This window comes from Lepidochelys kempii, chromosome 8, assembly GCF_965140265.1.
Source record: "Lepidochelys kempii isolate rLepKem1 chromosome 8, rLepKem1.hap2, whole genome shotgun sequence".
Classification (NCBI taxonomy): domain Eukaryota; kingdom Metazoa; phylum Chordata; order Testudines; family Cheloniidae; genus Lepidochelys; species Lepidochelys kempii.
Genome location: NC_133263.1, coordinates 56,012,087 through 56,038,216, shown reverse-complemented (window position 1 = coordinate 56,038,216; position 26,130 = coordinate 56,012,087). Strand labels below are relative to the sequence as shown.

The window sequence follows — 26,130 nt, the reverse complement described above, 5'->3', positions numbered from 1 at the left end:
CTCACATCCCCCCCACCCCCATACACACACAAACTCACTCTCCTGCTGGTAATAGCTCATCCAAACTGACCACTCTTCAAGTTAAAATCCAAGTTAAACCAGAACATCTGGGGGGGGGGGGGTAGGAAAAAACAAGAGGAAACAGGCTACCTTGCATAATGACTTAGCCACTCCAAGTCTCTATTTAAGCCTAAATTAATAGTATCCAATTTGCAAATGAATTCCAATTCAGCAGTTTCTCGCTGGAGTCTGGATTTGAAGTTTTTTTGTTTTAAGATGATCACAGACATGAAGGTCGCTATCTTAAAACAAAAAAACTTCAAATCCAGACTCCAGCGAGAAACTGCTGAATTGGAATTCATTTGCAAATTGGATACTATTAATTTAGGCTTAAATAGAGACTTGGAGTGGCTAAGTCATTATGCAAGGTAGCCTGTTTCCTCTTGTTTTTTCCTACCCCCCCCCCCCCCCCCCAGATGTTCTGGTTTAACTTGGATTTTAACTTGAAGAGTGGTCAGTTTGGATGAGCTATTACCAGCAGGAGAGTGAGTTTGTGTGTGTATGGGGGTGGGGGGGATGTGAGAACCTGGATTTATGCAGGAAATCACTTTAGATAAGCTATTACCAGCAGGACAGTGGGGTGGGAATAGGTATTGTTTCATATTCTCTGTGTATATATAAAGCCTGCTGCAGTTTCCACGATATGCATCTGAGGAAGTGAGCTGTAGCTCACGAAAGCTTATGCTCTAATAAATTGGTTAGTCTCTAAGGTGCCACAAGTCCTCCTTTTCTTTTTGCGAATACAGACTAACACGGCTGCTACTCTGAAACCTCTCATGGATCAGTAACTGGTTAAAAGATGGGAAACAAAGGGTAGGAATAAATTATCAGTTTTCAGAATGGAGAGAGATAAATAGTGGTATCTCTGAGGGGTTGGTACTGGGACCATTACTGTTCAACATATTCATAAATGATCTGGAAAAATCGGTAAACAGTGAGGTGGCAAAATTAGCAGATGATACAAAACTATTCAAGATAGTTAAATCCCAGGCAGACTGTGAAGAGTTACAAAGGGATCTCACAAAACTGGGTGCTTGGGCAACAAAATGGCAGATGAAATTTAATGTTGATAAATGCAAAGTAATGCACATTGGAAAACAATCTCAACTATACATGCAAAATGATGGAGTCTGAATTAGCTGTTAACACTCAAGAAAGAGATCTTGGAGCCATTGTGGATAGTTCTCTGAAAACATCCACTCAATGTGCAGTGGCAGTCAAAAAGCAAACAGAATGTTGGGAATCATTAAGAAAGGGATATATAATAAGACAGAAAATATCATATTGCCTCTATATAAATCCATGGTACGTACCCACCTTGAATACTGTGTGCAGATCTGGTCACTCTGTCCCAAAAAAAGATATATTGGAATTGGAAATGGTACAGAGACGGGCAACTAAAATGATTAGGGGTATGAAACAGGAGGAGAGATTAAAATGACTGGGAATTTTCAGCTTAGAAAAGAGATGACTGGGGGGTGGGGAGAAGATATGGTAGAGATCTATAAAATATTGACTGGTGTGAAGAAAGTGAATAAGGAAACGTTATTTAATCCTTCACATAACAAAAGAACTAGTAGTCACCCAATGAAATTAATAGGCAGCAGGTTTAAAAAACAAAACAAAATGAAGTACTTCTTCACACAACATGAAGTCAACCGGTGGAACTCTTTGCCAGGGGATGCTGTGAAGACCAAAACTATAACAGGATTTAAAAAAGAACTAGATAAATTCCTGGAGAATAGGTCCATCAGTGGCTATTAGCCAGGAGGGGGAGGGATGCAACACCATGCTCTGAGTGTCCCTAGCCTGTTTGCCAGAAGCTGGGAATGGGCAACAGGGGATGGATCACTTGATGATTACCTATTCTGTTCATTCACTCTGAAGCACCTGGCCTTGACCACTGTCAGAAGACAGGATAGTGGGCTATATGGACAATTGGTCTGACCCAGTATGACAATTCTTATGTAAAAATTAAATTATAATAATAAAAATGTTTAGTACAGAAACTCCCCAACATAATGACCTCAAGATAGCAATGATGTGAGATAACAACCTTGGCAAATAATGCATTTTAAAAATCTTGGCTTACTAGGAAATATATTTATATAAGTTTCCATTCCCAGTCACAAATCTAGCATTCTGGAGCAAAGTCACTAAAATATAATCCAACAAACATTTATTTAACGTTCCCCTCATTTTTCCCTCCACCGCACCCCACTCATCAGTAAAAAGAAAAGGAGTACATGTGGCACCTTAGAGACTAACCAATTTATTTGAGCATGAGCTTTCGTGAGCTACAGCTCACTCCATCGGATGCATACTGTGGGAAACTGCAGAAGACATTATATATACACAGAGACCATGAAACAATACCTCCTCCCACCCCACTCTCCTGCTGGTAATAGCTTATCTAAAGTGATCATCAAGTTGGGCCATTTCCAGCACAAATCCAGGTTTTCCTCACCCTCCGCCCCCCCCCCACAAACTCACTCTCCTGCTGGTAATAGCTTGCAAGGTAGCCTAACTCCCCCCCCCCCGACGTTCTGGTTAAACTTAGATTTATGCTGGAAATGGCCCACCTTGATTATCATGCACATTGTAAGGAGAGTGGTCACTTTGGATGAGCCATTACCAGCAGGAGAGTGAGTTTGTGTGGGGCGGGGGGTGAGAAAACCTGGATTTGTGCTGGAAATGGCCCAACTTGATGATCACTTTAGATAAGCTATTACCAGCAGGAGAGTGGGGTGGGAGGAGGTATTGTTTCATGGTCTCTGTGTATATATAATGTCTTCTGCAGTTTCCACGGTATGCATCCGATGAAGTGAGCTGTAGCTCACGAAAGCTTATGCTCAAATAAATTGGTTAGTCTCTAAGGTGCCGCAAGTACTCCTTTTCTTTTTGCGAATACAGACTAACACGGCTGTTACTCTGAAACCACTCATCAGTGTTGTCCTTGGTCAGTGGAGACTCAGAGTTCAGAGGTGCTTTCACCTGAGTACACTTCCCAGGTGGGGGGCAAGAAGGCACCTTGCTCGTTCCTCCAGCTGCTCGCTGTTTACTCTGGCCGCTGCTGTTCATTGTACCACCGTTCACTCTGCCGCTAATGGCCCTGCGCCGTCACCTTCTGCTGCCACCGTGATCTCTGTGAGTTAGTCTCTTGAGGTTCCACCAGCTCTCAGCAATTTTAGCTGAGCTCTCCGTGGGGGAGCCTCACAGCTAGTTTAGTCTGGGCTGTGTCTTCCACAGAAACATTGTCCCACAGCAGGTCTAAGCACTTAGACCTGCTTATCAGTGATTTCAGCTGTCCTGGTCACTTAACAGAACAAAAGACTCTCTATGGAGCCTAATCAGCTCTGTCTTTAAACAGTGGAGACAGACCCCTCTCTCTTGATTCTCTCAATCAACACAGCCTAAGTACTGTTCTACTGCCCTTTATTCATACAATAAGAACAACAACATTTCATCCCCCCCCTCCCCCCCCCATTCAAGTGATTTGTAACCCAATCCCAGCCAAAATCTATCACTTAGGCAACACAGCTCTGTTTGCTGGATACCTGGGTAGATTAGGTGTGAATGCAAACACAATCTGGCCCTGAAGCCTTTCCCCCCAGCCCCAGCTCATCACTAGCTGTCAGGGAGAGCTCATTTAGACTTTACTTACAAATCATCATTTGAAATTATTAGGTTGGCTGACATCACCAAAATGAACGCACCTCCATTGTCATAAAAAACAACAGCTGTATAAGGAAGCTAGTCTATGTTCATACTTTTCAAATCTATTATCCTTTTTCAGATACCTGTATTTTATCATACACTGTATATGCTTTTAAAGTGTGCATAAATGTTTCAATTTCAATTCAAATTTCCAAACAGTCACTAAATTGGCATGTAAATAGTTCACAAAACTGATGGGGGGGGGTGTTGGGGAAATCACTGGGTGGGGGTGGGGCTTTTCCTCCGATACCTCCCGTGTGGGAACATATAGTGTCTGAAGGAGCCTCAATCACCACGCAAGAGACGCTTCACCTGGTGCAAGCGGGTTTCCTCTTGTTCTGACGCAGGCAGCAAACGGCAGAGGGGCGACGACACAGCTGCTTGGGGCTGCGCTGTTCGGCTTCAAACGGGCTAAGACACCGCTACCTGGCAGCAGCGGTTTTCCCCTTGGCGGGCTCCGCCTCCGCGGCTCTCGATCGCCGTCTGTCGTGCAGCCCGCGGGCTGGGCCTGGCGAGGGGGACCCGCGAGCCCCGTGAGGGGGACAGTGGCGCTCAATGGTGACAGCCCCAAGGCGGGGGGAAGCTGCGGGGGAGCAGGAACCGTGAAGCCTGAAGGGGCAGCAATAAATAGAGGGAACCAGAGGGTGGGAGAAGCTGGGGAGAGAGACGGGCGGGAGGAGCCAGCTGCTGCGGGAACAGGGGTGAGTGACGACAGGGGGGAGCCTGCCCGGGGGCAGCCTGCCCGGGGGCGAGCAGAGCTCCCCCGCCCAGCCAGCCCGCCACCGCCCCGGGGAGCAGAGGAGGCGCAGGAGAAGGCGGTGCCTTTCGGAGGAAGTTTGCGCTCCGACTGAAGAGGAGGGAGAGAGAAAAACCGCCAGCCCGGGCTGAGCGGCTGTTGCGAGGAGACGCGGAGCTCCCCCACGCCAGCCGCCTCTCCTGCCGACCGGCCCCAGGAGCCGCTCGCGCCCTCCCGCAGCTCGTGTCCGGCGCTGCAGCCCCTGCCCGCGCCATGGGCGGCTCTGCCTCCAGCCTGCTGGACGAGAGCAAATGCAGCTACATCCGAGGTACCGTACGGCGCTGCTGCCTGCCGGCCCGCAGGCGATCGGTACAAGCTAGGCAGAGGGACGCGGTGATTCGTGGGCGGTTCTGAAGTTGCGAAGTATTTAACGGCTGGCTGCCTCCCAGTCTGGATGCTCCCTGAGATCCAGTGACAGGAGACAGGCAGCGGCCACCACCACGTTTGCATCCGAATTTTAATTCCGGGAGGGTGAGAAGCTGGCTGCTTTGGGGGGGAAACGGTGCTGCTTAAAAGTCTAGCAGTGTTCAGTGTTTGCAGAAAGTGAAGGCAGCAGGCAGACAGGACACTCTCCACTGGAGAGATCTGAGAGGTAGGCAGGAGAAATTGATACTTCTGGGTAACTTATTGTCATGAGCACCGACTCTGCTGTATCTGCCTGCCAAAGGATTAGGCAAAGCCTGTTCTCAGGAGCCTCCGGGACCAGACCTGCAGAAAGCAGCACAGCTACAGTGGGAAGTTCACTGTATGACGGAGTGCCCCAGACGTTTCTGCCTGGCAATGAGACGGGGGACTGAATGGGTGGGTCTGGGTGCTGCTGCCCTTTTACAGAGGGACTCCCAGTAAACTAGAGTCGGAGCCTGAAGTTAGTGTAAAATTAGGCAAACTTGGCAAGGGGGGAGCGGAGGAGGGCAGGAAAAATATTGGTGAAAGCAAATATTTTTGTTTTTGGAAAGTAAATACAGCTGCTTGCATTGCCCTCTCCAGGTCGTAACCCAATAAAACCAGGCAGTTGAGACTGGATACTTTCAATGTATGATTGATAATTATGTGAACTATACCATCTTGCCATTGTTGAAAATGCCTTCCATGCTGTCTGGGGCCTATTAAAGTTGTGGGACTTCAGCAAAACATTTAAGCATGTGCTGAATTGGGGAACAGGGCAGATCACTTCAGAGAGGGCCAACATATCACCTGATTCAAAGCAAATGATTTTTCACATTCCAATATTAATGCTTTTGAGCTCTTAATGATTGGCCATGCTTTGTGTAAAATAAATAAATAAAATAAACACATGAAATCAGAGAGGGCCAAAATATCCTGAAACTGGAAAGAGTGTCCACCTGATGTCAAGATCTCAACTCTGTGGTCCTTCTATACTTTGCAAAATCGGGCTCTTAGGGCCAGCATACAAAGCTGATAGTGCCAAGTCCTTTGAAGCCAATAAAGTTTCGTCTGGGTTTTGGATTACAGAGATAATCTGGAAAGGACTTGAGTTACCCAGACTAGTAAGGGGTGCTGTCATCACCTGCCTTGTAATGTTAGGTGCCTTAATACTTTGCCTCTATGACTCAGAGCTCTGACACCAGTAGTCAGCGTACAAACATAAAGGGCTCAACTCTGCCTTCCACCAACCTAGTTATTTCTTGCAGGATGACTTCAACAACCCCTGTTCTGGTCTGGAGTTCCCCCAAATCTGTTTCCCTGAGTTTTTAATGACCAGATATTCATATTTTCCACTTCGGCTCATCACCCCTGAAGAAATGAAATCTCTCCCCACCTATCAGTTCACTTTGGCAAACACACTTCCCACAGTTTGAACAACAGAGGTCAGTTTGGGGTAAAATACCCAGAAAAGTTTGTTTAATAGAGAAATCATAGAATCAAAGGTGAAACAGTAAGGAAAAGCAAACACAGACAAGTTACCCAGAAAATAAACATAAAGATGCAATCTCAGGCTTTACACATGTATATTATCTAAATTCCCCTTTTGCCTTTCAGACTATGGTAATTCGTGTTTATACAGAGCAGGGGAAATTCCCTCCTTCCTTAGTTAGCCAGGACTGGGATTTTCTTTTCCCTTTCAATGTCTTTCCATTAACTTTAATGGTCCACCATTGTCTTCCTCTGTGTTGTTCCATAGTAGGTTGTCAGAATTAGTGCCAGGGAAGCAACTAGCCTGTGAGATATTCCACCCCCCCCGGCCTGATTACTTTCCTATGCTGAAGTTATGTGGCAGTTGCACCCTAGTTACCATTAGTGTTCTACGCATAGGGCTAGTCTACACTAGAAGCACTACATGGGTGCTCTATGCTGACAGGAGAGAGCTCTTCCATGGGCATAATAAATCCACTCTGAGAGGCAGTAGCAAGCATAAATAGCCATAGCCATAATCTGTAAACATCTTTCCCAATGACCATCAAGTACAGAACATACAAGCTTTTATTAAAAGACCTTACTTGATGTATATTTGTACACAATAACGTTGTATACAACCAGTTGATTCAACTGCTTATTCTTGGGGTTCAGCCCCTCTTGTTCTCCCCTTGGGGTGTCTGGACCGTCACATCTGCTTGTGTTTATTGTTAAAGTGATAAAGAAAATGACAACTTAATTTTCCAGAATATATATATTTGCTTGTAAAGGGAAATAGATAAAAAATGTCAAACTTTTTGTTACTATCTGTCTAGATGTATATATGCCCCCATCACTGTAGTAACAGCTGATGTTTATGTGACCAATTTTATGTCTGAAAATCTGCTTTTGCTAAACAAAACATATATAAAAAGGTGTGTGTGGGGAGGAATCATATAGTTGGTACTGAGACAAAACTTCTGTTGAAGCCAGTAGGAGTCCTACTGGTTCAGGGCCAACTGAGTCAAAACCTTTTTGGTACAAAATGCAGTCTGACTGCTCAGTGCTGTTTGCTATTTTAGTTGGCGTTCACTGCATTATTTTGTTAGTGTTGTGATCTGTGCTGGAGTAAGAATGTAGAACTGCCACTCCTTTAGGAACCTCATGGAAAATGAATAATGAACTGTCTCTCTCATGAGTGTGCCCAAATTAGAACGTTTTAAAATGAATAAATCACTATCAGATGAAGAATAATGGGCCAAATTGTGGAGCCTACATGGGGAGATCTGTATGTTTCCTAATGTGCAAGGGGGGAGATGAGCTGCCTCTGCAGCTCTGTTAGTTTCCTCCAGACTGTGGAGGATAGACTCAGCACAGGACAGAACCATGATAAATATGTCAATGGGCTCCTCCTCTTTGGCTCCCCTCCTGCCATTCATACAGTGGGGAAGGACAAGAGGGCAAGATCAGTCCCAGTGTAATTTTCAACTTCAAGGCAGTATCTCAGCTTCTTGGTCATTGAGACCTGATGATGAGAGTTGTGAGTCTCTTAAAGGACCAATACCTAGTTACTGCAGATAAGGAGACTGTTTTATACTAGCCCTTTAGATGCATGAAAGCAAAAACTTTTGCAAGTTCCTGCTCTTGGCACTCTTGTCTGTGAGGGGAATGGAGAGAACCATTGTCAGACAGTTAAGAAGTAAATATTTGTTTAGAATGCATCGGGCCATAATCCATTTTCAGTCTGGAAAGGATCTTTGTGTAACTAAACAATTCCTGCTTCTAACTCCTGCTATGAATAATGGTTGATTTTTATTTTTTATTTGTTTTAATCTTGGGAAGAAAACGGCCTATAGTACTACTTTTAGTGGGAGAAGGGAGGAAGATGGAAGCGTGTCTTTAATTCCTGATATCTGTTTAGGACCCAGTCCAGCAAGTGCACACCATACAATACTCCAGTTGGCTTTGGTGGGGGTTTGCAAGATTCAGTCCTTGTTTATCAATGGCTATCTTTTGGTAGAGGTCATGTGGCAAGTTCTTCAAGAAACCAGGGAGGATGTGACAGTGCTTCTCTTTCGAAAAGGGAAGAGGATGAATCAGTGCTTATATTAGAAAGGCAAGCAATTAAAACAATCTTGCTTAATTTTAGAAAGCCAGTTGGATGTTTTTCACAATGAGGGTAATGGAGGGCTTTAGAAATAACAGCAAAATGAGAAGAGACAGCTGTTTTTCCCCTTTTTTTGTTGTTGTTTCTTTTTTGTCAGTAAAACTATACGCCAGCAGCATGTGAATCTCTAAATAACAATAAACCCAAACCCTTATTCATGTGACTTTAGTGGAACTATTCACATGAGTAGTCTTGCAGGATCAGACTTAACAGTACTACTTCATATATCTTATTTTATTTAGAAAATGCATTCAGCTACATATCCTAGATTGCATGGGAATAACTTAGAAAGGGGGAAACACTCGACCTTCTTAAAGCCCCAGTGGTGGGGTTCTGTGTAGATGGAGTGCACCATGTTTAATAGTTATGAATGTCATTTCCACATCCTCCCAAATCAGAGTCAGGGCGCTAGACTGCTATTCCAGCTTGCAGGCTGAATTAGTATCTGCAGCTCCTTACCTTCTATGCCAGCCCCATAAATTTCTGTGCAGAGATCAGTTTTGGTATTTTGAGGTAGTTCATAGGTACCCCAATATAGCAGCTCCACTCATCTGTCATCCTTACAACTCCTATGTGAGGCTTAAGCAATGCATGGGGCTTTGCCAGACCTCTGCACCAGTAGTGAATTTGTCCCATAATGGGCAAATGTGCATGATGCTCGACTGATAAGAGATGAAGTCTCAGCTCTGAGAAGTTTACAACCTCAAGACCAAATTCTGAGGTTCTTCCTCCATTTTTATTCCATCCCTTTTCAAGTCAGTGGCAGTTTGACGAGGTAAAGGCTTGTCTACATGGACAGTCAGGAAAATTAAGCCAAATGAACCGAAAGTGTAAATTTGAACTGGATTAGTAAAACTGCATTCTGACCTTCTGTGGACACTCTCATTCAGAATTAAAATGGCCTTAATGTGGTTTACTTAATTCACAGTCAATTAAGATAAACTGAATTAAGGCCACTTTAATTCTGAATAAGAGAGTCCACAGAGGGTTTTAATGCAGTTTAACTAATCCACTTTAAATTCCCACCTTTAATTAATTTTTCAGTGTCCCCATTTAGAGGAGCCCCTAAGTAAAGACTTTGGGATTTGACTCTAAGGGCTTATCTACACTGCTCCGTGTTCAAACATGGTAATAAGATAACCCTGTCTCACATTTTTACTTGATATGTTGTGTGGTAAGGGTAAGGATGAATTAGATACGCAGTAACATCATGTGGTTACTTTGCTTACAAATAGACACATCTGGTAGATTCCACATTTCTGAGCTTTGTTTGTTTCTTGTGTATTTGAGGGGAGTACTAGAGTATACAGACTTCCAGGAAGAAGAATAGTTTAAGGGTAGTTTGGCTATGTCTACACTAGCACTTTTGTCAGTAAAACTTATGTTGCTCAGAGGTGTGAAAAAAACACATCACTGACTGACATAAGTTACACGGACAGAAGTGCCGGTATGACAGTGCTATGTCAGCAGGAGATACTTCAATCCATCGGTGATCTTCCTGATAACACCATCCTGGCCACTATGGATGTAGAAGCCCTCTACACCAACATTCCACACAAAGATGGACTACAAGCCGTCAAGAACACTATCCCCGATACTGTCACGGCTAACCTGGTAGCTGAACTTTGTGACTTTGTCCTTACCCATAACTACTTCACATTTGGGGACAATGTATACCTTCAGATCAGCGGCACTGCTATGGGTACCCGCATGGCCCCACAGTATGCCAACATTTTTATGGCTGATTTAGAACAACGCTTCCTCAGCTCTCGTCCCCTAAAGCCCCTACTCTACTTGCGCTATATTGATGACATCTTCATCATCTGGACCCATGGAAAAGAAGCCCTTGAGGAATTCCACCATGATTTCAACAATTTCCATCCCACCACCAACCTCAGCCTGGTCCAGTCCACACAAGAGATCCACTTCCTGGACACTACAGTGCTAATAAACAATGGTCACATAAACACCACCCTATACCGGAAACCTACTGACCGCTATTCCTACCTGCATGCCTCCAGCTTTCACCCTGACCACACCACACGATCCATCGTCTACAGCCAAGCTCTGCGATACAACCGCATTTGCTCCAACCCCTCAGACAGAGACAAACACCTACAAGATCTCTGTCAAGCTTTCTTACAACTACAATACCCACCTGCAGAAGTAAAGAAACAGATTGATAGAGCCAGAAGAGTTCCCAGAAGTTACCTACTACAGGACAGGCCTAACAAAAAAAATAACAGAACGCCGCTAGCCGTCACCTTCAGCTCCCAACTAAAACCCCTCCAACGCATTATTAAGGATCTACAACCTATCCTAAAGGATGACCCAACACTCTCACAAATCTTGGGAGACAGGCCAGTCCTTGCCTACAGACAGCCCCGCAACCTGAAGCAAATACTCACCAACAACCACATACCACACAACAGAACCACTAACCCAGGAACTTATCCTTGCAACAAAGCCCGTTGCCAATTGTGCCCACATATCTATTCAGGGGACACCATCACAGGGCCTAATAACATCAGCCACACTATCAGAGGCTCGTTCACCTGCACATCCACCAATGTGATATATGCCATCATGTGCCAGCAATGCCCCTCTGCCATATACATTGGTCAAACTGGACAGTCTCTACGTAAAAGAATAAATGGACACAAATCAGATGTCAAGAATTATAACATTCATAAACCAGTCGGAGAACACTTCAATCTCTCTGGTCACGCAATCACAGACATGAAGGTCGCTATCTTAAAACAAAAAAACTTCAAATCCAGACTCCAGCGAGAAACTGCTGAATTGGAATTCATTTGCAAATTGGATACTATTAATTTAGGCTTAAATAGAGACTGGGAATGGCTAAGTCATTATGCAAGGTAGCCTGTTTCCTCTTGTTTTTTCCTACCCCCCCCGCCCCCCAGATGTTCTGGTTTAACTTGGATTTAAACTTGGAGAGTGGTCAGTTTGGATGAGCTATTACCAGCAGGAGAGTGAGTTTGTGTGTGTATGGGGGTGGGGGGATGTGAGAGAACCTGGATTTGTGCAGGAAATAGCCCAACTTGATTGTCATGCACATTGTGTAAAGAGTTGTCACTTTGGATGGGCTATCACCAGCAGGAGAGTGAATTTGTGTGGGGGGGTGGAGGGTGAGAAAACCTGGATTTGGGCTGGAAATGGCCCACCTGATGATCACTTTAGATAAGCTATTACCAGCAGGACAGTGGGGTGGGAGTAGGTATTGTTTCATATTCTCTGTGTATATATAAAGCCTGCTGCAGTTTCCACGATATGCATCTGAGGAAGTGAGCTGTAGCTCACGAAAGCTTATGCTCTAATAAATTGGTTAGTCTCTAAGGTGCCACAAGTACTCCTTTTCTTTTTGCGAATACAGACTAACACGGCTGTTACTCTGAAATCTGCTGACATTGCTACTGCCACTCATTGGAGGTGGTTTAATTATGTTGTCAGGAGAGCTCTCTCCCAACGGCATAGAGTGGCTACATGGGAGATCGTATAGCAGCACAGTTGCATCGGTACAGCTTTGCTGCTGTAAGATCTCTAGTGTAGACAGAGCCTTTGAGGAGAGATGGTGGAACCAGCTCAAGAAGGGGTTTTAGATACATTGGATAGCATGGAAGGAAATCAAGAGTTGAGAAGGAAATGATAATGCCAGGCTCCAGCCCAAGCTCAAATGTCTACACTGCAATTTTGTAGCCCTGAAGCTCGAGCTGCATGAGCCTGAGTCAGATGATATGTGCCAGCCATGGATGTTTTATTGCAGTGTAGTCATACCCTTAGAAAAAGAGTTAGGCCTTGTACTGTGACCTAAAGGTCTACAAATTCAGGCCTTGATGAACCAGTTGGGGAAGTGAATTCCAGAGAGAAGGGTCGAACCCTTTGAGACCACCCTTCTATCAGCCCCAGGATTATCAAATCTGGGGACTGTAAACTCAAGTACCCCAATTTACTCAACTATTGTGGCAGCTGGGGGGGTTAGCCATTAGATATCCAGGTCCCAAACCACTGAGGGATTTATACATCTAAGTCAACACCTAGAGCTGTACCTGAATACAAATGGGAAGCCAGTGTAGTTGTTGAAATGCTAATACAATATATTTCCTGTGGCTAGCAACTCTTAATCGGCAAGTGTCCACATTCTACTTGTAGTTAGCACATGGTCCTCATTAGCTATAGCATAAAGGCTACTCATAAAGCCATGAGGGCCTGGATCACCATGCTGAGGCCTGGGTCAGGGAGAGAAGGTCACAAATGTCTAACAAGATGCATATGGAAAAAAATTATGTGTAGGGCCTTTCATGTGAGGATCTCAGTATTTTGCTTCATGCAGTAATTACTTCACTCACTAGGATTTTGTGAGGGTTAAGTAACAGAAGTGTACAGGGTAGAGTTTTCAATGCTACTTCAGAGATCTGGATGTTCAATTTCCATTAGAAATTGATGAGAATAGGGTATTCTCACAGGGGAACTGTCCCTCTGAGAGGGTTGGGGCTCAGCTACACCTGCCCAACTGTAGTCCGACACCCCAGGGACAGGGAATGAGTCCAGGATTAATATGATGGGAGAATGTGAGTCAGAGCCAGGCCTGCAGGGAGATGAAAAGGTCAGCTTGAGTTCAGTGAGGAAGACCCCAAAGAGAATGGACCTGGAAGGGAATGCTCTGTTAAAGAGCAGGAAGGTAGGCAGGAAAGGGTCAGTGAGAAAGCCAGGCTGAGCATATAGGAAGAAAGCCAGGGAAGAAAAGATAGGGCAGCTTGCAGTACATGGGTGGATATCCCAGTTGTCTAGGGACCCAGAGCTGGGAATCCACAGTAAAAGGTGAGTGTGGGTTCCCTTATGTTGCCATGTTCCGAGGGGGATCTATCTGGCTTTAAGATTAAACTCGATAAATTTATGGAGGAGATGGTATGATGGGAGGGTTTTGGTAATTAAATATTCATGGTAAATAGGCCCAATGGCCTGTGATGGGATATTATATGGGGTGGGATCTGAGTTACCCAGGAAAGAATTTTCTGTAGTATCTGGCTGGTGAATCTTGCCCATATGCTCAGGGTTTAGCTGATTGCCATTTTTGGGGTCGGGAAGGAATTTTCCTCCAGGGCAGATTGGAAGAGGCGCTGGAGGTTTTTTGCCTTCCTCTGTAGCATGGGGCATGGGTCACTTGCTGGAGGATTCTCTGCTCCTTGAAGTCTTTAAACCATGTTTTGAGGACTTCAATAGCTCAGACATAGGTGAGAGGTTTTTCGCAGGAGTGGTGCGTGAAATTCTGTGGCCTGCGTTGTGCAGGAGGTCAGACTAGATGATCATAATGGTCCCTTCTGATCTAAATATCTATTAATCTATTCCCATCAACAGTGGGGAAAAGAGACTGATTCCAGCCCAGGAGGACTGGAAGCTGAGCCCAAGAGATGGGCTAAGGACTGTTGAAGAAGAGGCAGACCCTAAAAGGAAGATGGGCTGTGCCTGGCAGTTGTCTAGTACAGAAGATTTATTTTATTTATTCTGTTATTTACATTTCCTTTTGGATTTGGATTAACTCTGGAGTGTTGTGATTTAGCCAGATGATTTAGCCATCTAAACAACCTAACTGCTGGGAGCCCCAGAATCATCTGAGTGGCAGTGGATGACCTGAAACCAGAGTGGGTTAGTCCCTGATTCAGGCATCCAAATCCTCTAGGTGATTTTGAAAATCTCTCTCCTAAGGAATATTTTCCTCACTGAAAAGTAGTAATTTCTGGATTGAAAAGCAGCAGCTGTTTAATAGCACACAGCAACACTTGATAGCTGGTTGGGGCTGTGTATCATAGCCAATTATGACTGCAGGTGGAATGTATGTAGGCATGCGCAGTTACCCTATTTTGAATTTGGACAAGACATCAAGGTTAACACCAACGTTAATCTGATAAAAAGTGGCATAGGATCCTTAATGAACACAACCATCTAAAAGATGGCATCTCCAGCAACACAGTGCCTATTGACGTATTAGATCAGTACTGACTCAGAAGGAAGAGTGCAACACCGCTGAGCTGCCAACACCACTTCCTGTACACATGTACATTTAAGAGATTATATGAACTGTGAGTGGAATTAGGTATATATCTCTCTTCCCTTACCTGTTCACTTCGATATTTTTAAGGGCTTAGGGCTTTAATACCGTAAGATTTTTTGTTGAACATACGTAGTTGCAACCTCCGTTTAAAGGCTTTGTCCATTTTGTTGTTTCTTAAACTCTGTATTTTTGGGCCTTTCTTTGTTAGTAGCTCACTGGGGTCCTGATTTCCCCTTACCCTGTAGAACGATGGAGATCTACAGGTTTTCTTGAAATCCAGCTCCCCCATACCTCACACTGCTCTGCAGAGTTTAGGCACTACCATGGCTTGCAGTCTTGGGAATTGGTAGGGTTTTCTTGTTACTTCCACACAGGAAGGGGTTATTTAATTTACTATAGCTTTAAAAGAGTTGATTTTTTTTAAATTCAATAAAGCTTTAAGTTCCCCAGGATGTCAGAATGACAAATATATAAGAAATGTAAATGCTAAGGGCTTGACCTAAAACCTGCTGAAGTTAAAGAGAGTCTTTCTATTGACTTCAATGGACCTTGGATCAGACCCTAAAAGAAGGAACTGCAGATTGTTGTCAACGAGCTGGAGGTAGTTTAGAAAAGAGTGACAATGATAAGTAGGGGGCTGCAGGGATTGATTTATGTGGAAAAATCATAACATTTTATAAATCTAACTTGACTAAGGATGAAGTAAATTTGTAGTGGTGGTGGGTGTGTGTAACATAATTTGTCTATTAGTGGGTGCAGCACCCAACAGGGAAAGGCATTATTTAGGGTGGTACTAGGGAGTATAACTAGAAGTAATGTGGTGAAATTAAGGAAAAACTTCTTGATAACAAGCTCTAATAGACCCTGCCATAGATTTCAAAGGAAAGTAATAGAAGCCTTATTGTTTGAGACATTTAATATTAACAAGGAAAAATACTTGTGTAATATCTAGGAAACAATTCTACATAGCTGGGGGGATAGCTGGAGGATGGACAAGATGACCTAGCAGATCTTACCAGTTTCCCAGTTTAGAGTTAATGGGCCAAATTCTGCTCCGTAATCCATATGCAGCTCTATAGGGCCAGATTTTTGAAAGGGTTTAAGAGCAGACTTCAAGTGCCCAGCACCAGTAATTGAGGCTAGGCTTTCAAAGTAGTTTAGCACCCGGAGCTGACTCTAAATGTGAACTGAGCTCTTTTTAAAATCTACCACCAATTTTTGGTACAAGCAAAGCTGGTAAAAAATGAGATGGTCATTTTATTAAACTTGTTGCAAAACACTTTTTGTATGTGTTTTTCAAAAAGGATTTTTTTTTTAAACAATGTAGTGCTAAGCCCTTCTGAAAATTCTGTCCATGGAATGAAGTGGGGTGCACAGTTGTAACTGAGTAGAATCTGGCATGAAGTAATGAACCATACAGAATACCTCATTTTTGATTCTTCACTACCAAATCTTCCCTATAATTCTAATTTTCTTTCAGCTGTGAAAACTATTAGTTATTTCTATTTGTAATGGGCTCCTAGTAATTGTTTTTGTCTATAAGGATTAGTATGTAACTAATAAAAGTGTAATTTACCACTGAGGATGCAATTAATCATTTAATGATTCATTAAACGCAATGAACTTCTGAGGGATATTGGACACCCTCAACTTCCAAATAGAACTGTTCCGTGTGTGTAGGTTTTAGAGACTAGATGGGGCCTATTTTCCTCTTTATTCACAAGGAAGAGAAAGGGAAATCAGTCAGTTATTTATTAAGTTATACTCCCAAATCTCCTAGGTATCGAGGAGAGAAGTTGGTCCTTGCAATTTGAAGAAAGACTGTTTTTGCAGGGTAAGCACAGGCAGCTATGGAATTCAGCTGTAACAAGTGAGGGAGCCAGTTTGAATTTAATCGTTAACAGGGACACAGGAGAATGGAAGAATAAATTGGAATAGATTGTGAAAAATTTGGCCTTTTTCGGGGGAGGGGAATACAGGGCAGCTCTCAGACTGTGCATTTGACTTTCTGTTAAACTGTAATACATACTTTCAGTTTCTAACTTGCTGTATGTCTGCAAGTAGAACAGAATTTTGCAAAAGAGGCAAATTCTGATGAGATTTTTTTCTCTTAATCTGTACAAACTATGCACTGGAGTGTTTAGGGAATTATTCATCTGGAATTTTTGCAAGTGAGCTGGGTTGTAACTGAGGATATAGTATAAAATGTGACATATATGTGGAGCTATGTATGTTTATCTCCAATGTAGCACTTTTCATCTGTACCCCTCTCTCTGTCTTTCTTTTAGGAAGGTATTAGGAAAATGCACTTGAGTTTCCATTTCCCAATACACTGGGCCCCACAAAGATTTCAGTGTCTAGTGTCAAAGTGTAGGCTTTAAGAAAAGGAGTACTTGTGGCACTTTAGAGACTAACAAATTTATTTGAGTATAAGCTTTCGTGAGCTATGGCTCACTTCATCAGATGCATACCGTGGAAAATACAGTTAGGAGATTTTATATACACAGAGAACATGAAACAATGGGTGTTACCATACAGACTGTAACAAGAGTGATCAGGAAAGGTGAGCTATTACCAGCAGGAGAGCGGGGGTTGGGGGGAAGACACCTTTTGTAGTGATAATCAAGGTGGGCCATTTCCAGCAGTTGACAAGAACAGTAGGGGGGAAGTAAACAAGGGGAAGTAGTTTTATTTTGTGTAATGACACATCCACTCCCAGTCTTCATTCAAGCCTAAGTTAATTGTATCCAGTTTGCAAATTAATTCCAATTCAGCAGTCTCTCATTGGAGTCTGTTTTTGAAGTTTTTTTGTTGAAGAATTGCCACTTTGAGGTCTGTAATTGAGTGACCAAAGAGATTGAAGTGTTCTCCGACTGGCTTTTGAATGTTAATGTTTTCTCTTGGGAGAAAGTGCTCTGTTAAAAGAGCATGTAAGAATCCTGCAGTGGGCTCTGAAGCAGGAAGGACTGGGAGAGACAAGGGGGAAAATACCATGGGACTTGTAGCTCAGGGTGGGCTGAGGAACTGTGTTTGTGATTTGTCTATGTGTAGAAAATATAATTATGCCTCGAAAGAGACTTCAGGTGTGGCAGTGGGCTCTTTGTGGGCTGGGGACAAGTCTGTGCCTTATGTGTGGCTTAAAGGGATATATCCTTACTTGCTGCATTTTCTGAAACTTCAGCTGTAGGCAGATATCCTGCAAACTAGTGGCCATCTTGCCATTTGTCTTTGTAAAATTTGCAGCATGGTAGCTCAGTGGAAGAATCTGTAATCCAGTTTCTAACTTTCTTTAATAGTATTTCTAACTGATATTTTACAAAGTACAGAAGGCTTACATAATACATGGAGGTTATACTATTTAAACATAGTAGGAGTATTATAAGAGAATGGGTGTACTGGTGTTTTGCAGGCTTCTGTGAAGACAGGGTTCCTGCCCACAAGAGCTTACAATCTGTATAAATAGCATAACAGTACACAATGCTGTAGCAGCTCACCAAATGGGGTAGATGTAAACGATCCAAAGATTGAAGCATAATAGCATGATTATGCTAATGCTATATTACAGTATATAAACCATATGGACAAAGTTCTTCTCTTAGATACACTGATAGAACCCAACTGACTTCAAAGGATCTATACTGGAGGAGAATTCAACCCTGTACGGTAGCTGATGTTTTGGGTAACCTAGACACAAGATCAAATTGAGCTCACAGCTACACTGGTGCAACCCCTTTGGCTTCAAATGACATTATTAACAAGATGGCTGTCTTCAGTTCAGAACGGTCAGTTACAATTAAATTTAAGCCATGCTTCAGTATATTCATGGTGAGAAATGTTTCTGGCCACTTACATTTTCAGATTGTTCCTTGGAGCATAATGGGTGCAGTTTTCCTTAAACGCCACCTCACTTGAGTTAAAGGTAAGCTTGGGAGGAGGGTAATTAAATGATTCATACCTTTGCTGCTGCTGTTTGGCTAGAGACCACTTTATGTAAGGCTGAGTTAAGCATTGGTTACTATTGGGAAGACTTTCCTGGCTATAGAGCAAGATTGATTTTTTTTTTTTTAAATGAAAGTTTACATTCAGCTGAAAAGATGAACAATTGAGGGAAGGCCCTAAGGGTGGATTCTGTAATTTTCTTGTACCTGACTTTCCCAGTGTCTCTTCCAGGGTCATAAGAGGCTCTGGAATCTGTCTTGAGTGAGTGGAACTCAGCCACATCCATAACCTTAGCACCAGTTACCAGAGAAACAGTCTTTATCGCTGGGCAGAGGAAGAGAATGTATGTGTTATCAAAGAAATAAAAATTTTGAGGAGTTAGTCAACATTTCTGTGAAAACTTTATCCTGTTTTTTGACCACCACTATACATAAAAAAACCCAGGCCCTTGTTCTGCAAACAGCACATGCTTAACTTTACACAAGGATTCCCAAGATCTCAGTAGGATTGATTACATGGTTAAGTCCTAAAAGATTTTTAAGATCTCAGTCTCATTTTGTGACAAGGCCTCAGTTGTACCCTAGGCCTTAAGGATTGATCTTCAGCCATTGCCAACAACAAAAATCTTAAAACCTGCATAGTATTGGGCAATAGCAATGCTTTGAAGGGCATAATTCAGTTTGTTTTTTGGTACTGGAAAAAGAATTACTTGAGGGACAGCTGGCACCTATGAGGGGATATAGGAAGTTAAGCAAGTCTGAATCCTTCTGGTATCTCTTGATTAGATAATTAAAAAAAAAAAAGGACAGAGAGAGAGAACATTATTTTTAAAAAGCACATTTGAAAATTGCTTTTATAAATGGCTAGCCTAGTAACTTACAATAAAAAAGCGCACACATATCAATAGAGAATAAGAGGCTTTCCACCAGTCTAGTTTCCTTTTAAAATGAAAGATACCAATATAATTTTTAAAAAAATCTCCATCTTTTTCCATACAGTTTCCAATAATCTGACAAAGATTAGTCTATTTTGATGCCTTGAATTGAAAAATCTGAGATTCCTGAGGGTTACACTGGGGATACAAAAGTCACATGGCCGCCTGCTATCGTTTGTGCACAACAAAGCACCAAGTGTGTTTTGTTCCTTAAGAAAATCCCAGTACAATGCCAAATAATTCAGGTGTTTTTCCCATAGCAGCTACTACCTTCTCAATAAACTACGGACCAGATTAAGTCATTAATGAACAGGCCTAAGTAGAGGGAGGGTGTAAAGCCACTGAGCTCCAGGCGGTGACTACTGGATCTTTTTGAAGCCTGTCTCTGCACCCACAATAGGCAATGGGGAGTTGTTGCTGACTTTAATCGGGGCAAGAGCAAGCCCTCTGACAGCACAGGAACTAGGCCAACCCTTTAGGCAGGTGCACTCTGTGGCTGGCCTGTTTTGCTGCCGAGAGCAAGGTCAAAGCCCTGACTCCTCCTCATCCCTTTGGAGAAGCAAATGTTCATGAAGGCACTAGCCCTGAAGTGCCTGTGTGTTTGGGGGTTTGCTGTTGTGGCTGACCGCTGTGTGAGGGCATATGAGAGGAAGGCTCTTTGCATCCTCCCCACTTTGCACATATGTGCAAGGGCAGGCCATGATCTGGCCCTATGAGTTTTTTCTTTTTAAGATTTGTACTGTAAGTGAAATTATTGCTTGACTGAAAGCCTTGCAAATGTAAGTGCTCTCTACAGCACAGGCAGTGACAGTGGTTTCCCTTCCTCTCCCCTCCCCACCGCCATTGTGGCCTCGGGTCAGACCTGGATAGATCAACTGTAAAAGACAGACAGTTCAGTCTGTGTTCATTCCATCTTTGGCCTCTCTGCTAAGAAAACTAAGACGAGTGTGACCAGTGCCAGCTGTGGTGGTAATGATGTTTACAGCTTGAACTCTTATCCATTTGAAATTGGGGCATAAACCTGACAGATGTCAGAGTAATAAATTTCAGGTACTCTGGCTTATATTCTAAATCAATTATACAGTGCTTCTAAGGCAAATTCAGATTTCTAACTTGACCCTCTTTCACTGCAACAAGAGCTCTTTTAGAAATGGAAGTTCAAAACTGGGTTTGATACCTAATGTCAAGCTGTCTGGAATAGCTCATGAGCATGAGTACCAACCTCAGGACAGACTGTTAAGAAGCAGACACAAGTCCCAAACTAGATGTGAGTTCTATATTTAGATTTCACCAACTAGTATCAAGTGTGAACTTCTCAAGCACTAGAGTAGTCAACCCTAAAATAATTAACTGAAGATTTATTAAGTAAGAAATAAGAGTTATTTGGAAGGTGTGACAGGGTCAGGCCAGATGGCTATAGGAGAGTAATTTTTTTTTTTTTTGGAAACAGAAAATAAATTTATTTGCATAACACACACAAATCGCCAAAGAAGATAAAACAAAACTATGCAACAAAACAAAAGCAAATGCAATGTATAACTTATCTTCAGGGGAGAGAACTGTTCATGCTTGCCTGGGCCCAGAGCAGGGGGGCTTCCTTGACGCTCATGGTCTTCCACCCTCCTGAGTTACCTGGTGGCCTAGAGTGGGGGGGGCTTCCTCGACACTCATGGTCTTCCACCCCCTCGAGTTACCTAGTGCCACACCCAGTGTCACCAACTATTCCTCTCCTGAGAGTGCCCAACAGGATGGGCAAGACTGCGGAGTGGGCAGTTGTGGGGAGGCGTGCACTCACGTGTGAAAGGGCCCCTCCTAGGTGGTGGTGATGATGGTATCCACAGCGGCAATGGCTGGGGCTGGGGTCTCTCGCTCTTCCCCTCAATCAAAGGGTCAGATGGAGGGAACCGGACGGGGTCACTGAGCAGAGAACCTCAGACAGCGCCCACCGCTCCTCGAAGGCGTCAAGGGAGTTGGTGGATGCCACCCACAGGAACTCTGCCCGGATATGTGAGTGTACTGAGGATTGGAAAACAGCCCTACAATCGCAGGAAGCTTCATCGGCCAACCTCCTCTCTCTGGTTTTATAGATGGCTGTTTTAGCTAGGGCTAGGAGGAGGTTAACCAGGAGATCCTGTGACTTTGTGGGGCCATGGATGGGGAGTGTGTAAATGAAAAGGTGAGGGGAAAAATGCAGCCAAAAGCATAATAAAATATTCGTGAGGAGCTGGAAAAGGGGCTGCAGCCTGGCACACTCTAAATATACGTGTGCCAGGGTTTCCCTCACATTGCAAAAAGGGCAAGTATCTGGGATGGGGGTGAACCGCGTCAAAAACACGCCTGTGCTCACAGCTCTGTGAAGGAGCTGCCAACTGATGTCCCTGGCAGGCCTCGGGACCCAGGTGGAATACAAGCTGTCCTACCAGGGCTGCTCACCCTCCAAAGGTGGCAGGAGGTCCCGCCACTTTGTATCGGGGAAGGACACCAGGGTGAGGGCATGAAGGGTGTGAAGCGTGAGTGTGTATAGATGTTTCCTTGGCGCGGTCTGGAAACTGACCGGCTGCAGTTCATGCAGCTGGCTCACAGTGAAAGGGTGAGGGGTTTGTTGGGATCTATAGGGTAGGGACCCAACTGAAAGGTCCAGTGGGCCTGGGGTAGAGGGTGGGCGGGGTGTGCCCTCGCGCAGGGCTCGGTTGAGATAAGCCTGAGCAGTGGGCGTCAAAGCAACCTTCACCTCCTGAAGTATGCGCCGGGGGGGTACGAGGTCTGGAGAGCCCCATGCGCCTAGCGAGCGTCAGGGGATCCAGCCAGTCTCCCCAGTCGTAGTCCAGGAGGTCTCCAACTCTCGTGACTTCCGCCAGGACCAAACTCTGGCACACCGAGCGGGACTCCGCCACCTGCACACGGAGCTGGTGGTTGTGTAACGGGCCCAGCGAGGAGATCCGCTCCCATGGTGGCCGTCCCGGACCTGGTCATTGAAAACAGTTTCCAGGTCCGGAGGAGTTCCTGGTAGAAGACCGGCAGCCCGGAGAGGTCTCGCGGAAAACCTCTCGGACAGAGATAAAAGAGCTGCCGGTCATATCGGAGCCCTCGGAAGTGGCGTAGGAAGGCGTGCGCCAGTATACTCCATGTCGAACTACTTGTACTATAGAGGAGCCTCTGCAGGGCCTCGAGGCAGAAGACATGGACCTGAGTGTTCAGACACTTCAGGCTCTGCCCTCCTTCCTTCATCGGTAGATGAAGAACCCCAACAGGGGCCCAGTGCATTCCTGACCAAAAGAACTCCAGAATGGATGTCTGGAGGTTGGTCAGGAAACCCGGGGTCGAGACCAGGGTGTTGAGCCGGTACGAGAGCATGGACAGGACTAGTTGGTTAAGCACCAGCGCTCTCCCTCAGAGGAAGAGACATCGGAGTAGCCTCGTCCATTTCCGGAGCTGCTCTATCACCCCGCCTTCTAAATTTTGCCAGTTCTCCGGCAGAGAAGGGTGCGTGGCAGAAAGGTAAATGCCTAGGTAGAGCAGCGGACCCGCGCTCCACTGGATAGTCTGAAGCGCGGGTGGGAGGGAGCTCACCTGTCGCCAGTCCCCCACCACCAAGCTAGAGCTCTTGACCCAGTTGACTCGGGTGGAGGAAGCTGCCAAATAGATGGCCTGGCAAGCCTGCACCCGCGCCAAGTTGCCTGGGTCCTGGACCACGAGGAGCACATCATCAGCGTACTCTGACAGGACCAGCCGCAGCTCTGGCTCCCACAGCACCAACCCTGTCAACCTCCTTCGGAGGAGACAGAGGAAGGGCTCAGTCGCCAGAGCGTACTGCTGGCCCGAGAGGGGGCACCCCTGCCGTACACCTCGCCCGAAGCTGACCGGTTCGGTCAGGGTCCAGTTGAGCCTAACCAGACACTGCGTGGAAGCGTACAGCACCCAAAGAAAACTCTCCAACTGAGGTCCGAATCCAAACACCTGCAGAGTGCCCAGGAGGTACCCATGGTCCACTCTATCGAACGCCTTCTCCTGATCAAGAGACAGGAGGGCGAACGACAGACCGTCTCTACGCCTGAGTTCCAAAAGGTCTCAGACTAGAAATAGGTTGTCAAAAATGCTGCAGCCCAGGACAGTGTAGGTCTGGTCTGGGTGGGTCATATCCGCCATCACAGACCCGAGCCGCAGCGAGATTGCTTTAGCTACAATTTTGTAGTCCGTGGTAAGGAGCGAGACAGGATGCCAATTTTGTAAGTCGTGGAGGTCCCCCTTCTTCGGCAACAAGGTGAGCACCGCTCGCCTGCACGAAAGAGGGAGGACCCCGCCCTGCAAAGACTTGGCCCAGACAGTGGCTAGGTCTGGGCCAAGGATGTCCCAGAATGTGCGGTAGAACTCCACGGTCAGCCTGTCCATGCCTGGAGATTTACTGAGGGGCATGTGACGGAGGGCTTCCGAGAACTCGGCCAGGGTGAGAGGCAGCTCTAGTCGGTCTCAGTCGCCCACGCTGGCCGTGGGGAGTTCCTCCCAGAGCATCCTGCAAGCGCCAGGATCGGTCGGAAGTATAGAACTTGTATAGAAGTCACGGGCCCTCCCACATATCTCCACTGGATCTGTGAGGGGGGTGCCGTCTTCTGCTAGAAGGCAGGTGACGTGTTTCTTGGCCCCCCTCGTTTTTTCCAGGGCATAGAAGAAACGGGAGCCGCGATCCATCTCCCGAAGGAGGCGGATGCGGGATCAAACAAAGGCACCTTGGATGCGATGGTCCTTGAGGGCCCGGAGCTCCTCCCGCTTCTCCCGGCACGCTCCACAGAGGAACGGGTCCTCGGGGCTGGCGGCCAGACGCCTCTCCATCTCTAAGACCTCCCGTTCCAACAGCTCTATCATTGCATTTCTCCGTCGGCTGGTGCCCCGGGTGTAGTCACAGCAAAAGAGTTTGGCGCGCACCTTCCCTAGATCCCACCATCGCCGCGCCGATGGAAAGGCACGCCGCTGCTCTCGCCAGGCCAGCCAGAACTCCTGGAAGGACGTCGCAAAACCCTCATCCTCCAAGAGGCTGTTGTTAAAGTGCCAATAGGCCGGCCCCGGCCTCTCTGCACGGAGGGGGGCTGTTATGGTAGCTAGATGGTGGTCGGAGAAAGGGCCTGGCCAAATGTTGAAGGAGTGGACTCATGAAAGATGGAAACGGGATAAATAAATACAGTCCAACCGAGAGTGGTGTGACCAATGGGCCTCCACCCGGACAAAAGTGAACGTGGAAGTGTCATCTGGGTGGTGGTCATGCCAGACGTCCACTAGGGAGTGATGTTCGACTATTCCTCGGAGAATGTTCGCAGCGGCCGGGCTCAACTCGGCCCCTGAGCAGTCCTGCTCCTCAAGGGTGGTGTTAAAGTCCCCTCCCAAGACTAGGCACTCGTGAGAATCTAGGGTGCCGAGGAAGTCGGACACCCGCTGATAGAATTGCGGCCACTTTGGGCTCGTTGTTGGGGCATAGATGTTAACAAGGTTGACCACGAGCCCCTCCATACGGACTCGGAGATGCAGCAGGTGTTCCGGTATGGCCTCAGTGACCCCTAGCACCTCAGGCCGTAGGTTGGGGGAGAACAGGGTCGCCACTCCAGCTTGTCGAATCGTGAAGTGGCTAAAGTAGACCCTGTCATCCCACTCCAGCTGCCAGCTGTCCTCGGCGGTCGGATCCGTATGGGTCTCCTGTAGGAAAACCACAGAGTACCCCCCTTCCCGAAGGTAAGAGAGCACCTGGGACCTGCGGAGAGCCATCCTACAGCCCCTGGTGTTCAAAGTTGCAATAATGAGGGGCGTCGTGCGAGGGCTGGGGGGGTGGGGGTTCCATGTTGGCAGGGGTGTTCGCGGCCCCCGGCGGGTCGCGCAACAATCCGTGACCCATCCCGTAAGTGAGTAAATCATCACGGAAGCTGTGGGCCCGCCCGTAGGCCGAGGCACCATACCTTCCTTTCCCTCTACCCTCCTTTATAAGGGCCCTTGTGGCCTGGAGGATTTGATCAAAGTCCCCCATAGCTGGAGAGCCAGCTGTACCCTGTTGCGGGAGCCACGGATGTCTTCTAAAAACTCGCGCAACGCTTTTCGTAGCTCATGGGGGGGTGGGGTTGCGATTTCCGGGTTATTCTCTGGTGGGGCTCTTGGTGCAGCCTCGTGGTCCGCTGAGGCGGGCAGGCAGGGTGCGGACCACCGACGGGGCGTCTGACAGACTAAAGTTATTAGGTCGGTCTCAAGCTGTGGGGTAGAAGGGGATGGCGGAGGGAAAATTGCAGCTCCTAATGGGTCGCGGCAGGCAAACGCAAAGGCTGCTCCTTGGGGGGGAATCCGCAAAAAACGGGAAAGAAATAACCCCAGGGGCGGCAATAGCATTGCAGGAGGAGGTGGATTGGGCAGGGACAGGGGTGGGGGCGGAGGCAGAGGCGAGGCTTTGGGCTTCGGGAGGCAAGCAGCTGAAAGGTGGCGCCTCCTGAGCCGATTCGAGGGTTAGGGGGGAGAGGGGGCTCCCAGTGATGCTAGGCGCAGGCTCTGTGGTGGATTTGGCAGCCACGGCCTCAGGTGGCGGACCACCTTCTGCGGGGTGCTCGCCCGGGAAGGCGGTTAGG

The 26,130-nt window shown here is 46.1% G+C and overlaps 1 protein-coding gene across 1 annotated transcript in view; it reads left to right on the top strand.

Annotated features, from left to right (window-relative positions):
• The first annotated feature begins 4,198 nt into the window (after positions 1-4,198).
• The window catches only part of NIBAN1 (niban apoptosis regulator 1), a 127,407-nt gene continuing 105,475 nt past the window's right edge, over positions 4,199-26,130 (top strand). The window contains exon 1 of the mRNA XM_073356667.1: positions 4,199-4,841. Coding sequence (XP_073212768.1) covers positions 4,787-4,841 — 55 coding nt within the window. The 5' untranslated portion in view covers positions 4,199-4,786. The remainder of the gene's footprint in view (positions 4,842-26,130) is intronic.